This window comes from Haliaeetus leucocephalus, unplaced genomic scaffold (genome assembly GCF_000737465.1).
Source record: "Haliaeetus leucocephalus isolate CR32 unplaced genomic scaffold, Haliaeetus_leucocephalus-4.0 Scaffold137, whole genome shotgun sequence".
In the NCBI taxonomy this organism is placed as follows: domain Eukaryota; kingdom Metazoa; phylum Chordata; class Aves; order Accipitriformes; family Accipitridae; genus Haliaeetus; species Haliaeetus leucocephalus.
The window spans coordinates 2,358,165-2,374,465 of record NW_010972573.1 but is presented as its reverse complement, the minus strand read 5'-3'; the positions used below and the strand labels follow the sequence as shown (position 1 = coordinate 2,374,465).

At 35.8% G+C, this 16,301-nt stretch overlaps 1 protein-coding gene across 1 annotated transcript in view; it reads right to left on the bottom strand.

Moving 5' to 3' along the window:
- Window positions 1–16,301, bottom strand: part of KIAA1468 (KIAA1468 ortholog) — an 85,196-nt gene that overhangs the window by 53,246 nt on the left and 15,649 nt on the right. The window contains exons 4-10 of the mRNA XM_010585998.1: window positions 14,059–14,148; window positions 5,810–5,881; window positions 5,646–5,701; window positions 5,422–5,535; window positions 2,511–2,714; window positions 2,328–2,419; window positions 1,047–1,355 (exon numbers count right to left, since the gene is read on the bottom strand). Coding sequence (XP_010584300.1) covers window positions 1,047–1,355; window positions 2,328–2,419; window positions 2,511–2,714; window positions 5,422–5,535; window positions 5,646–5,701; window positions 5,810–5,881; window positions 14,059–14,148 — 937 coding nt within the window. The remainder of the gene's footprint in view (window positions 1–1,046; window positions 1,356–2,327; window positions 2,420–2,510; window positions 2,715–5,421; window positions 5,536–5,645; window positions 5,702–5,809; window positions 5,882–14,058; window positions 14,149–16,301) is intronic.

The following is a 16,301-nucleotide window of genomic DNA, read 5'->3' as shown; positions in this document are numbered from 1 at the left end:
GAAAATTTTCTTTTTTTTTTTTTTTTCCCCCCCCCCCCCCCCCCGCTTGTATTGATCTTCCATCTGCACAGAACATCACACATAAATTTCTCCTTGGTATTTTCATGTGGAAGATAATTCTAGAAACATATTACTATATCAACACCAGCAAAAGAATGCTAAGGGAACTGACAAAATACAAAGCAGAATGGCTACCTGCTCCCTGAGGAACAGCAACGGTAAGACCGTAAAGTGAGCTACTTGGGCATCTTTGTCTACAGTGGTAATTTTAGAAGTTGTACATACTCTCATTAAGTTTGTGGTCTGTGTTACTCCTGAGGGCTACACAGTGGTTTATCTATTACTTAACAAACATGTTACTTCCCCTCTTCACTATAACGATTAAAAGACTGTGTAGACTGGAGGGACTTTCTCAAAAAGTGTCAGATACACAAACTCAGGCTCCATGTAATAACACAATAGGAGTACCCCATTTTTATTAAAAGAATCATAGTTACCCAGTAAAGGCTTCCCCCAAATTCAAAACTCAAAAAGCAGAATGTCATCGAATACTCCTTCTGACTAAAAAAAACCCCCCAAAACCCCCATATAGCTCTCCTAGATACTCTAAGAGAGTTATACACATCTACATAGGAAAATTTAAAAATTTCCCAACCACTCTTCAAGACGACCAGAAGAGATTTCATTATGAAATTAAAATTTGAAAGAGAATGGAAATATCCTGTCTTCCTATTCACCACTTTGATTTTAGCTTTTTTTTTTGTTGTTGCAAGGAACAGGACTGGTTTTAGAAACAAGTAGGAGGTAAAAAGAAACCCTTAAACTTAATACTAAAAATGTAGGTTTGCCAAATGTACTCCTTCCTAAAAAGATTAAGAACAACATGAAAATATCAGCGCTGTACCCTAAAGGTACATTAAGTCTTTTATTTGCATTCAAAACACAAATGATCTATGAATTCTGCAGAATTTCCTTGTTAGAAAAATCTCTATCCACTGTACAAGAGTTTTTAATTAAAGAATTTCAGTTTAAAACTTATCACTAACCTATTAGGTTTATCGAAGTGGACTGCAGCTTTAGTTGATGGAGCACAAGAGGACAGTTTCTCTGTTTCTTTACAGGGCACAGAATTTAGCATATCATCTTTAGAAGTCCTTGAATCCACTTCAGCTGACAAGGAAAGGCTTGTTTCCTCAGTGTTTCCATGTTTGTTGTCATTCTCAGAGCTCTTGATATCCAAGTACCGTCCATTGTCCTCTGAGACTGTGAGAGGCACTTGTTTTAAAGAAGGATGGGGAGCTACACCATAAACTGTTGACACAGCAAAGTTTTCATTCTTGAGAAAATCTATTTCACTAAAAAAGGAAATGCAAAGAATGAAATATTTTTGTAGCTTTCCTGAGAAGGTTCTTGGAATCACAAGGCTGGAGCACAGAAATACGGACAACATATTGAAGAGCTCCTCTTCAACTCCACTATGTTCAAAAATTCCTTTAATATAAATAACTTGTATCACACAAGCTGTTCAAAGGAGCACTGGTTTAATGGAGTTCTTTAGTCAATAATTAGTAGTAGGAAAAATGTTGCACTCAGAGTGAATCAACGAAACAAGTGAATAACAATAGTGTTATCTGCTTCCGGCTGAAATCTTAGCACTAAGACACAAACTGTCACAAGACAGAACTCTATCTGGGACGCAAAACTTAAAATACTGTAGTGGTGAATTAATATATACTTCCCTACCTGGCTTTGAAATGGTAACTATGCAAGTCAATAAAGCCACTTAAAAATTATGCACTTGCCCATATGTTGTATTGGTGCATTTCTTAAGAGGAATGATTATCTTATAACTTTGACCAAACTTTTAAAGTCTCTTTTTTTGTTTTTCTTAAAGATACTGTCATTTCTACTAGTCTTGCTCTCTAGAAAGAAAAACTGTGTTGAAATAAGTCATTGAACCAAACATCTTTGTTTGCAAGCTGTACACACCATAGTAGTGAGTGAAATAAAGCTGACTGAAGAGAAAACCTACGCAAAACACATCAGATATGATTCTGTTTTCAAAGTAGTAAATAAAGAAGTTGCATTGAAAGAACAAAACTGATTGCAAAATTAAATGATGTAGGTTATAAAAGGGAAATAGTCAGTTTGAAGTCTCTTCCTTTTTCTAAATCAAACACCACATATTAAAAAGGAAGGACAGCCCCTGCTCTGAAGAACTAGTAATTTTATAAGCGTAAGTTGTACATTTTCATATATGTGCTAGAAAAACATTGAGAAGTTATTCCAACTTTTAACAGCAGTTTAGCAGATTGATAAGTACATACCTCTCAAGTCTTTGGATTTGTTCCATCAAAGACCATTTCTCACTGTTTAACACACTAATTTGATCTTCTAATTTTTGCACTATTAAACATTGCTAAATACAAGATAGAAACAAAAGAGTTTAGTACAATATACTTAAGTAGCACTGCAAACAGCTGAAACATTTCTTCTGTACAATCTCTTACTTCTATTGACTGTGGTGTTGTTTCAAATACAGGGACGCTCCCAAGTATAGGAGTAGCAGCCTCTAACTCATCATCTTCTACACCAACTGATACATCCACCACATCTCTCGCAGTAACATGATGGTTTCCAAAGTCACGATAGAGTTGTAACAGGTCAGGAGGTTTTGGAATGTTCAATCCTACATCATCCCAAAGTTCAAAATCCTTCAAAGGAATAAAAGAAACTAAAGCATACAATATACTTCCTTTTATTTTCGTTTCTATTCCTCATTTGACTGCAGGTCTTATAACAGCAAAATAATCACATCAAGATTACATTGTAGTAAAGGAGATGAAAGCTTAAATCAGAAAGCAAGAAACAAAAGTAGAAAAAGGATCCATTTCATGACCCAAAGCAGTTTCACCCTCAAGGTGGCTCTAGGTAATGTACTAAAAAGAGGACATTCCAAAAACACATAGATCATAATGTATTTTTTTTAGGACATTAATGCTTTTTAGAATCAGATATGACATTGATCAAATTCTAGCAGAAGACAGTGCAGTTGACAGAAGGCTTTCTACTGATAGGGGTATTGTTTTGTTTCCATCTCATTCACAGGAACAGGTGTAAATTTCCAGAAGCAGACAGTCAAATAGCTTTGTAGATGACTGATAGACAGGGTGCATATTCTCAGTGAAATTTGGACATAACTGTATTAATCGTGTAGAGGTGTAAGCACTACTAGGGCCTCCTGTCTCAAACCATCACTATATGTCATTCCTTTTCTCACTGACATGTTACCATCCTATTATTACAAGATTATTCCATGTCCGAATATATAAATAAGCATGTGCACTGTTTTAGAATCACAGAATCATAGAATGGTTTGGGTTGGAAGGGACCTTAAAGATCACCTAGTTCCAACCCCCCTGCCATGGGCAGGGACACCTTCCACTAGACCAGGCTGCTCAAAGCCCCATCCAACCTGGCCTTGAACACTGCCAGGGATGGGACATCCACAGCATCTCCAGGCAACCTGTTCCAGTGCCTCACCACCCTCACAGTGAGGAACTTCTTCCTTACATCTAATCTGAATCTACCCTCTTTCAGTTTAAAGCCATTACCCGTTGTCCTATCACTACATGCCCTTGTAAAAAGTCCCTCTCTGGGAATAGAGGGCTGCCATAAGGTCTCCCTGGAGCCTTCTCTTCTCCAGGCTGAACAACCCCAACTCTCTCAGCCTGTCTTCATAGGAGAGGTGCTCCAGCCCTCTGATCATCTTTGTGGCCGCTCCGACAGGTCCACGTCCTTCTTATGCTGGGGGGCCCAGAGCGGAACACAGCACTCCAGGTGGGGTCTCACCAGAGCAGAGTAGAGGGGCAGAATCACCTCCCTCGACCTGCTCGCCGCGCTTCTTTTGATGCAGCCCACAATGCGATTGGCTTTCTGGGTTGTGAGCGCACATTGCTGGCTCATACTCAGTTTTTCATCCACTAATACCCCCAAGTCCTCCTCCGCAGGGCTGCTCTCAATCCACTCATCGCCCAGCCTGTATCTGTGCTTGGGATTGCCCTGACCCACGTGCAGGACCTTGCACTTGGCCTTGTTGAACTTCATGAGGTTCGCACAGGCCCACCTCTCAAGTCTGTCAAGGTCCTTCTGGATGGAATACATCCAGGACTTATACAGGTTATACAGGAGTTGTGATGGTCTCTTTAATGACATTAAATTTCAATTTTTATTTTTTTTGTTTTTTCTAAACTTTTTTCCTACCGTACACTATATTTTTCCACAGTCTGGTTACATACACCTATTCGAAGAAAGGTTATTTTGTGAAAGAATGATGTGAATAATCTAGAAAAAATATGTGCATTCTATGTGTTAATTGTGGTACATTTTAAATTAAGAACTTTACTTCTTTTTTTTTTGTAATTGTCTTACAACATAAAACATTTTCAGTTGAGACTACATAAAAAGTAAGGATAAATTATTCATCTTTTCTCTTCTGGGGGCTGTATCCTCACAAGTATTTGTATGAAACCTAGCACTGTTAAACTCAAATCTTAAGTGGATTATCCAGAAATTTTATTTAACAACTCATTTTCTTTACAGATTAGGATATGAACGGTAGGAAAAATATAGGACTAGTTATAGACAGAACTGGTCGAAATTCAATACGTAATACTGAATTCAATACTTAATTCTTCTGGCAATGTTCCAGTTTTGTGCTGAATATATATTGAGTATTGATGTTACTGGGTGTTTTGTTCACCCAGTAACAGTCAGAATGTAATTAGAACCTTCCAAACATTTGAAGAATTTTTTCCCATAAAATGCAAGCCAATAGAAACATAAAACTTATCTTCTTAAGAAAAATGCGTCAAAGCACATCTATGTTTGGAAATATCTAAGATAACACCTTATTACCGAGAGCTTCTCCAAGACTGTATTCAATGCCACAGTATAATTAAGTATACTCATACACACATATATATATATGCCCAAGAGATGACAAGTAATAAGTATACTGTATATCCTGCACAAATCAGCTGAGTATGATTTAAGATTATGTTCAAAATTTTACTACATTCAGATCCTTGAGTTTAACTGAAAGGGTGTCCATCAGAATACAGGAAAGTGTATAAGTACCTACAACTCACAGTATTTTTCTTCTTGTTTTGCTTCCTTTAAAGAATGCAAGCATTCTGACTCCTTCCTACAAATTTTTGGCAAATACTTCTCAAAGTGCTGTGTTTTCAAGCCATGCTTTATATATCAAAATGCTAACTAACATATTTAACTCTTAGAATACTCATATGTATGAAGTGAACTACATGCAGAGGAAATATCATTTAAGTTCACTTGAGCTTATTAGAAGATCAGAATATGGAAAGCAGGCATGTAAAAAAAAAAACCACAAGAAAACTTTACCTGATCATGATTTTCATCTGAAAATGTTATTGATGTAAGCTTGTAACTATTCTTCAATAAAAATTCATTAACTAGGAAGTTTAGAGCTCTTTTCTCAAGAGGTCTGATTGGCTCCTGGGAAAAAAGAAAACAACACACTACATCTTTGGTTCATCTTCCTTCCAACTACGGAAGCATATCCGTCTTAAAGTCCATGCAAAGCTCAGTTACCACCAGCCACCTACCTGAATTTCAGGACTTGATTTATAATTTTTTCGTTCCTGCAAAGGAACTTCATTTTCTGGGGAGGAAAAAAAAGTAACTAAATTTTACTCTTTCACACAGGATGAGCTCAGCTACTTCTACATTGTTCAAAGTAGAGACTTAAGAAAAGGTTTATGTACACCACCTGCAGCCTGAGTCAGGTTGGCTCGGAGGGCCTGTATGGTCTCCTTGGCTTTCCGTAGTTCAAACTCCAGGACTGGACAGGGATTTGGATTAAACACACACAGGCATCCAACCAAGGCAAGGGAAACAAAAATAAAATATAAAAAGCAAGGATGGGTGTGAAAAAAAATATACAGTTTGTATTAAACAGAAAGCATGCAATCTTTATGGAACTTATGAACACATGCAGCAGAGTTGGTCTGAAAGCAAACTGGTGAACATTTTCCATAGTTTCATTGGTGTTAAGTTAGCTAAATCAAAATTTCAAGCTGTCTGACAAGGACTCACTCTAGGGTTTTGGGGTCTTTTTTTTTTTTTTTTGCTTGCTTTTAACTTTGTATATTACTGGGAAATGTTGGTTATTTCTTCCCTACTCTTACAATCAGCTGATACTGTCAAATGTTTCGATTTCTTGGGGCAAGGGGAGTATGTGGGCAATGAGAGGACAGATCTCAGTGAAGCAAATACATGCTGGCAGCAGAGGAAGCTGTCTCCATGTAGCAAAGCTTAAAACATGAAGTGAATGTACTGTCCCATTGAGACTACAGATTTACTTTTTTTTAATAAAATCATACACTGAAATTTTACTAGTTTAAATGGCAGAACTTGAAACATACTTTATTTTACTACTAAGAAAAGTCTCATTTTAAATCTCTATTTAAAAATGGTATTTCAGTAATACCCTAGAGTTGATTAAGATTTTTAATTCAGTTGAATACATTTAAGAGATGCACAAGATCAAAAAAAATGGAAAATATGCAGCTCTCCTATAGTACTTAGAGAAGCTTGAAACAAAAATGTCTTTGCTCCATTATTCTTAAAAGTTTCCAGTAATTCTAGACTATACAAAACTTTCAATGATCTAGAGTCAGTTTTAGAGATTCAAAAATACGTAATTCTAGCTGCTGCTATCACCTGCTTCACCTCCCCACCCCCCGGTCACTATTATGTGTTTCTCATGTTCCAATGTTTCCTCCAAAAATGGCCAGTAGTGCTTTGTTTGCACCAGAATTCTATGTGTTTTGGTGCTGAGGTCACAGGTATACTGTGGCTTCAAATTTTAAAACCCTGTACCTTTGCAAAACATATCGTAAATGTTCTTTTTATAGCCGTTTACAGTTAGAGCATCTAAGGGAACCTATTTAAGGAATTACCAGATAATTACATGCATTTAATTAATTCTCAGATTAATCTAATTACTCTACAGTTACCAGAAAGGGTGCTTGTACTTAACTAGAAGAGATGAGCCCAGAACAGCTACCATACTGAAGTGTCAAACTACTCTAAATAGATTACCTAACATTTACTTTACTCCCATGCAAAACTAAAAATATTGTAGCTGCTTTTAGTAAGAAAATATTAATGAGATTTTTAATCATTGCCTGGAAACATTTTGAAATATTCTGGCATTTTGAAATATTTACACATAGAACAATGCATGACAGAAAAAATGCATTGGCTCTTGCTTGTAAGAAATGATACTGAAGACTACAAATAAAATGGTTTCCTCTTTTGCACGTCTGTTACTAACAATCTTTTGATAATTAGCACGCATGGAAAAAAAGATTCACTCAGTTTGCATTTATCCATAAAAACTGAAGGATAACTACAGTACACCACATTTGCTACATGAAAGTAATTTGTTTGATGCACAGAATTTTACTGCAGCGATACAAAAGCGCAACTGAGGATATGATGAATAAAATATGTAAAATCTCTCTAGTATTCAGCAATGCTGATCTGCAAATACTTCTGTGCAACAAAGTTAGAAAATGCTCTTATAATAAAGTATCTAATAATTTTAGCACTTCCTTGCATTTGAGTTACTAATTCACAGTTATGATTCTAAGTTGTTAGTTTTTGAAAATTGCAAAGAATTCAAATTAAGTAATTCTTCTGATGGAAATGACTCTATGTTAACATTTTATTCTTGTAAAATATTTTCAAAGACCAGAACAGTTGCAGATCAGGAGTGCCCTGCACTAGAATGATATAAATAATAAAAAAAGTTAGAAAAACAACAGAAACTAGAAAAACTCAGGAATCCCATTAAGGAAAATAGGAATAAGATATGTCTGAAGGCGTAGAAAGCCAAAAAACTCGTGTCAGAGAAACCCATGTCAGACGGCAAGAATTAATTTTTAGTGAACTGTCATGATGCTGAAAATTCTTAGAAGCCATTAGGACTTTACCCATTCAACCTTAAAAGAAGATTACTCTGCTGCATGTTTCTCTGTATACAGTGGAAGTTTCTGGACATAGTATATTTGAGAAGTTGTCACTTCGCAGCATGTCACATAATTCTACTTCAACACAGCATTGTTACAGTTGTACCTCATCTCCCAGTCTTACTAATGCCACCATTATAATTGCCATCATACAAACCTTGAGGCATCTAAGTCACAAATTTAGCTTTTATTTGAGGAAGCTTATTTGTAGTTTTTTTATATAAGCATAAATATTTGTAAATAGCTACAACATAATTTCAGTCAAATTTTAAATTATGATTAAAAGCTCTTTATTTTAGAAGTTATACTGAAATGCAATCTTCTGCCAAAATACATAATGATTTCTAACTCAACACGTGAACTAATGAAATCAACACTTGAAATCCCCATTTGTTGATGATATGACATTCTCTTAAATAAAAAAAAGCAACCTCTAACCCCTTTCTTTGTAACCATTGTCAAGTACTGACTTTTAAAATAGATTACCTGATCTTGTAAAGCTTATGTACCTTAGAGAAGCTAAGCCTTCAAAAGCATTGATAAGCCAGCTAAAGTTTAACTTCATGCTTGACTGAACTGATAACATGTATAACTCATTATAGTACTTGGTGAAAGAGGCTGATACTCCTTAAGAACGATACACAGAGGAGTTTTGTTGCAGACAGCCTAGGAAAGGAAAGAACCAAATTGATTCTCCTCTACATCAGGAAAGCAGAGAACAGAAATTTAGAGCTCTGAGGTTGGTTAATCTTCCTACAAGGAAAGGGCCTTTCTGAACAATCTGTTTTGCCTTAGGGGAGAAAACTAGTCTGAATTTAAGTAGCTCTCTTGCTTTTCTTTTTATAAAGAACTCAAATCAGCTACCATTCTGAAAAAAATTACCTAGACTAACTCAAAAGAGCTGAATCTTTCAAGCAAGCAACAAAGCATTTGACCAAGACTTTCAGATTAGTGATTTTAAATGTTTCAGTTTTCATGCAGCTAACCTAATACACCTTAGAAGAGAAGTGCCTATCAGGAGCGGGCAGCTTGTCTGCTTGGCTTTGAAATTTAAAAACAAAACTTTCTCAAGGATCTTTTCTATTCACTCACATTCGTTAATGACTTCATAAGTAATGAACCATAGATTGAGAAGTTAGCTATAAAGAACAACCTGTGATTTGGGGTACTGAACAAGTTGACATGGACATGAACAGCAGTCTTGTTGGGCCAAGGCCAAAAAGTTGAAGAATATAAAAATTTTCAGTACTTGCTTTTGTATAAGCAGTATTTTTTCCAATTATACTATAATTTTACATTCTACGTATGAATTATCTTGTCAGACTTTTGCATACTTCGGTATGAAGTACTTCAGACAACAGTAGAAAGGTAGTTTTAAGTTGTGAAGTCACTATATCACATTCTTGCATTTTCTTTTAAAAGTAGTTCTCCTCTGAAGTACCAAGGGCCCCTGTGCTTACCCAGCTTTCCTCAAATTTGGACATACTGTTACAAGTTCTGTTGTTGTTTGTTTCTTAACTGTCATTTCAAGTTTTTCCTCCTTGTAAAGTAAACGTAAAACTCTAGATATCCTAAATTATGCCCTCTGGAACAAGTATGACATTCCATTACATTTGACGGACTTGCGCATGCATTGAGTCAATCAGAAGAAATTTGAATTCTCCAACTATAGTTAGCAATGAAGCCACTATCTCAATATACTTCAAGACCTGAGGTTTCCTAATTCCCACTTCCCTGATACAAGTCCTAAGAAGAAATGAAGTGACCTTATTTACTGTCAGTGTGAAACACTTCAGGGTGTAACACAAATAGCTTGAACCAGAAAGTAGTAGTATAGCATGAGAGGTGACTATCAAGCTACAGAATTTATGATCAGCGTGAAAGCTCATGAGCAAGCTAACAGAGAACTGGTTATCATTCTAAGAGTAGGAAGCCAACACTTGACTCATTAGCCTGATTAATGCTTTTAAGTTGAGACAGGACCAGCTACAGAAAAGACCTGAACTACAGCAGACTCATCTTCAGGTTCAACCCTTGGAGGCTATCGATCTGGGGGGAAATTAAGGAGACTTACAACTGCTTAACAGGGCTTACAACAGGAAATGGGAAGACAAAACCAGACCCACTTCCAGGATGAACAGATTGAACACACAATGTTAGCAAGTGATTGTTGTATTACAGATGCCTTTTGTGTTTTGTTTTTGTTTTGTTTGTTTTTTTAAGATACTCCTCTGATTTTGATTGCACACAAGTAATAGTATTTATTAAAAAAATAAAAAATAAAAAGGCTATAAAAAAGCAGAAATTGCAAACCTAAGTCTAGATAAATGAAATCCTGAAAAATAATCAAGTGGGTTTTGAGCTTGTCTCTTCCCTTGAAATCCTGACAGGGGCAGTATTTTATTTTGCTAATCAGAAATATACAGTCTAGCCAGAAATCAATGCTAAGGCAGGGAAATACAAGAAGATAAATGATTGAAATGGAGTTTGATTATGAGAATTAATTTTATTATCATTGCAAACACAGCACTGTGTTTTTAAAATTATCAGATTCTCAGAACAGTAGATGTCAAAGGCAGTTTAGCAATACTAAATATTTTGCATCATGGAAAGTAGGGGGTTTAGATCACCAACATGCTTGTGCACACAGTCAATTTAAGATGAGGCAGAAGATTCAGTTCCTTAGACTGAATGTCAGATGACCCATTTCCACTGAAAGCTGTGGGTATTTGACTTCAAGTTAGGCATACTCTTATTCCACAGGAATGGAACAGGTTTTCCATTCTCTGGTTGTTTTATGAAAATGAATATTTGGAGGGGGTTTACTAAGCCTAATACATCCTTCAGTACTGACTTTATCTTAACACCAACTGTTTCAGCACTTAATAGATGAATTTAGATTCAAGACTTATTAGAGAACAGGTTGTTTCCATCTAGTAAATTGCAAGCTCTAAGGATGCATATATTTTTTTAAATTCTTAGTGAATTACAAATGCATTACCCAATTTGTTACACAGCTCTCTATATTTATGTTTAGATGTGATAGATAAGGAAGAAAACTGATGTTTTCTAAATTGCAGTTAGTTTTGTCATGCTCATCCACATCCTGACTGCTTTTGTGACTTGCATCTTTTGAGTCAAGCTGATAATAACATTATAGAAGAGACTCACTTAGCTTCCTTCGATCAGATTTCCCAAGTGACAAGATCACACCAACTCTTCAAAACATGTTTGCTTCTAGGCCAAATTTTGATTCTAATGCCAGATGGAATGAACTGGGCTAACAGATTTGAAATACTGAAATCCATTTCAAGCAAGAGTCTTTCTAGGTATTTCCAGGAATTTTTGGATTGGTAAAATAAAAATTATGGCAGCTAAGTCTAACGCCATCCGTAACAGCAAAACAGAAATATGATGGCTTTGGATGGTGCTTTCTAACATTGCCATGGTATAAAAGTATTCGTAACTGGATATGTTATAACTTCAGTTTTAAAGTCCTTCTGACTTGGGACCAGTTTCTTTTAGTGACTGATGCACATTTATTTCCTATGCTTCATTTGACTAGGGAATTGATATGGAAATCACGGGTTCTGTCCAAACAGTAAAAACCAAAGATAACAGCATGAGAAAGGCATTTACAAAAAGAAACTATTCAAACCTCACTCTGAGAACTATCAAAAGAAAAATATGACTATCAGATCATGGCCTCAAGCTTTCAAAATAGATTACAATTTTATCTCCTAAGCATCAAAGCTCTTCACTGAGAAGAAAGAATATGAGAAGAAATAAGCAGGATGGACTTCCAGTTATGTTTCAAAGTGCATTTGCAGCTAAGAAATAACTTCTGCTTTTGAAGTAGAAGCCAGAGGTTTTTCAAAGAAGGTACTGGATATGAAAAGTTTTTGAAACCTCTACTGACATAATTTTTTTATGTGCAAATTAAATACTTATCAGTTTTCTGAAGTTTATTGCTTAGGTAAATGTTTTTAAACGGAATTGAAGCAAAAGATTTTAAGGAATTATAATTGAACCAGAATTTTAAGTAGAAACAGGATATTTTGGAAAACTTTGAGTCTTTACAAACATCCAGAAATAATATCCAGTCTTGCTTTGTTCAAGTTCTTATGTCACTTCTTAACAACTCTTCAAAAAACGTCTCTAAAGGAACACAGAATCGTAATATAAATATCCTGCCATATAATTTTCTTGTCTATTACATATGACAGTGGTCAATTAATATACTGTAATCTTCAAAAATCTCTATCTATTTTAGGATGTACTTAAATATAATATTTATTTTAAGGATATATTAATTTCATACTGCAAGTAATCAATATTTTGTCATTAATGTTCCATCAGAAGATTAATGGTTCTACTGGATGTCAATTCTGACTGGTCTTTACCTTCTATAAGCATCTCCAATCCAACTCATTTACTAAAGACAGCTCCAAGCAAAGATCAGACTAGCTCCTTCATTAATACTATTGCCAAGAAAAATTGACTAGAAACAGGAAAAATCTAGCAAGATGATGAAAAAAAAATCAAAATATTTTGAATTTGCTTGTTTCTTCCTTGTATTCCAGGACACAACTCAGAAATAATTGCGTTCCTTAAACACACTTTGTTTAGATTAGCTTTGTATTTACAACTATTGCCTCCTTGAAAATGACTACATATATTGAAAAAGACAGTAATTAGACAGTAGTAAGAATCTGGAAGTTTCCAGATAAATTGAAGAACAGTAAGTACCTACAGTTCCAGACCAGAGCACCAAAATACCTGAATTTACTTCATGTTCATGAATTGAATCCAGTCCTTTACTTCAGAAAAACTGGCCGGGTAAGAACAATGAGATTTTCCCAACACTTTTGTTTCTTCTCTCTGGGTCAATACTGGTTGCCATTTCAGACTGACCAAAAAAGTAAACTTCAGAATCAAGATCCTTTACAGAACTATGTTTCACCAGCCTTTTCTTTGCTTAAGAATGTGACAGTGTTTCTGCTAGGATGAAGTGTGGTGGTTCAAAGCAGAGACAACAGTGTGGAACAGAGACATAGCAGCTTGCATCACGTCAGGTGTCATAAAGCTAAACTATGTGAACAAAGGCCACAGCATGGAGAACTTTCATGTGCTCATGATATTATACAGTATTAATTCGCAAGAAGTACACAGAGTTCTGTAGCAGTTTCCAGAGAGCTTTTACAGATTCCTCTACAGAAGCTGCAAATAACTTAATATCTGAACTTAGAAAAAAGCCTGGATTAGAGAAACAAGTCTCACATACAGAAGAGATTATTATAATAACTTCAAATATAAGAGAAAAGCAGCCTCTGCCTTTGCCAAGATAATCATAAAACCTGAAATTAAAAATGCCACAGGCTTCTGTTCAGAACTGAAAGAGGCAACCCCCCCCATCACTTCTTTGAAACAATCTTATACAATCGAGAAATCAAATGGGAGAGAAGAAAAGTACTACAGTTAAGATTTGTAGCAAAGACGACTTATGGAACTAAGAAAATCCCAAGTTTACTCTGGGTTTGGTAATGCTTATTTGATCTACACATAAGCTATATTTAAGAGATGATGTGCTACAGATCTTTATATCAGAAAGCTATCACCCCTGTAGTAGTCACAGACTACTACATAGAATATTTCAGCATGTGTTTCAGCTAAATAGTAGTAGTCAGTAGGCAATATCGAGATACTGTTCTATTGTTAAAAACAGGGCACAATTTTCAAGTATACTACTTGCTTCTACCCTGGCGACATCTGGAATCATACAAAAATACACCTGCCTGAATATTTACAGTAATTATAGTAAAAGTGTCTGAAACATGATTATATCATTAAGTGACTAGTTAAACAACCACAGTGAAGTTTTGTCATCTTCAGAAATGTTCATTTAAATATACTTATGCTAGTAACAACAAGTCAAATGGTAAAGTTGGCATTCTATGATTCCTAAATGATACAAAAAACTTACCTGCTACTCTTTCGTCCGTTTCCCTATTGCCATCATCAGAGTATCTTGCAAAATCTAAGGAATCAAGAGTACTGATGCTTCCGGCGCGATCTTAAGTGGGGGAGAAAAAAAAAAAAAACAAAGAAAGATATCAGAAAAAAATCCTGAAGAGCTGACTGGCTTTGATAAAGAAAGTCAAAACACCTTCTCATTTCAGAAACTATGTATCAAAGGCTAAGTAAGTGTTCTGCAAGACTGAAATTTTATTGCATTTTCTAAAAGTCTGCCTCTACATAAAGAGTATGTGAGTAAATCTGAAGAAAAGAGAGCATTACAGCAAGTTCAACGAACAGACACTGTAAGAAGTTCACCCTTGTTCGCCACAGAAGGCGGCATTTCTACCCTGTCCACAGCAGATGCAGAGCAGTGCAGCGCAGCACCTCCCCTTCTCCACAAGGGCCAGGGAGCTTTGCTTGGACATGCAAGTGAGCAGCACAAGAAACCAAACAGATACAAACTGTTCTGCAACAAGTTTCAAGCAGTTCTGTTCCCGTTTTACAGAAACCTGTAACTAGCCCAAATACACTACTTTTCCCTTTTATAGTATTTGAAGGCATGTTAACGTGACCAAATGCTTTTCTGCGTATCTCCCGATCCTGTCATTAACTTCAGTACATACCCACTTAATACAACATTAACAAAGGAATTCATTGCCTAGCAAAATTAAAGCAAAGCAAGTACAGTTCATGCTATTGCAGGCATAATATTCATACTCTAGAATTAAATTGTTACTCAAAAGAAACATTCAAGAAATTCAGTAACTAGCATAAGGTTTTGATCGGACCTTGATGTTTTTCATTCGGGGGGGGGGGGGAATTCAAACAGAAAGCAATTTTGATAAATTGAAGTCTGCTGAGGCACACATTCACTTTTTTATTAGAAAAATGCGCAACAAAATTAGTTGGTGACATAACCCAAAACAAACAGAACACATTCCTAACACAATTGAACATGCAGAAATTATATTAAGTAACTTAGTATCTTTCCCCTCCTTTTGAAATTAATTTCTATGTAGCACTTCAGAAATAATTTTAATTACATTAGAGGTGTTGTCACATTAACAAAGAACAAATTCTATAGGGCTGTCAAAAACAGCCTTGTAACTGTCAGTGGAAATAGAAGCAATTTCATCACTCGTTAGTCATGACAGAATTTGATTGACATCACAGAAAGTATTTACCCCCCCCATTCTGCATTATGTAAAAAACCAAAAAACCCAAACCCAAACAACCAAGAATCTATTAATGAGCTTCTTTTTTGTACATTTGAGCCTAAGCTGTCCCTTGAGGTCTTATGACATCCTCTCTACACACAGCCTCGCACTAGACTGAAATAAGAACACCTGGACTGAGATCGATTAAAGCACCTACGCTCACCTGGAAAGCTACAGAGAATATCAAATTTGCCAATGCTAGTCAAGTTACACAGTACCAAAGTGCCTGACAACTCTAACTTGCATTTTTTCTAGACATTAATCTGATTTAATAATTCTCTCTAGGCTGTTCTGTAGTGCTTAGCAGCATAGTACAAACTCTTCTTTTTACAGCATCTTTGCAAAATGGACCATTGTGAAAATAAACCAGATTTTATATACAGGGAACCACATTTAGAGTGGTTAAGTTCAAAAGTAAGCATGAATTTTGCATGCACACCATGACAATCTTCAGAGCTGACTTTTCAAAGCACTAAACACCTTGTTCAGCAAGTACTGCTCCAATTTATTTTCATTGGGAGCTGCAAGATCACTTTTTGAAACCAAATCCAAGACTTGAGTTAAAGAAATAGACAACATTCAAACAGAGATCTCAATGAAAAGCTGACATTTAAGAAAAGTGACCCAGTCTCATATAGAGCATTGCTATGGCAAAAGCAGAAATACACTGTTTCCTCCTGCAGTCTTGCCATGTTCACAGTTCTATTTTCTATTTCTCTTATGAAGCAGGTAACATCAGAGAAACAATGCTCAAATTTTCAGATAAAGTCAACCACATCATAATTATTACAGCAGCCAAAGCCATAAGCAACAAAACCTTTTTCATACGACTAGTGGCACGCTTTAGAGACAAAGGCTCTTCCCCCACAACTGATAAAACAAATCCAGCCATAAAACGCAAACTTATTTGCCAAAGCAGCCAGAAACTTCTTGGGGAAAAAAAAAAAAAGTTGCCTAGTAATCGAAGTCTATATCAGGATGTACACAACAG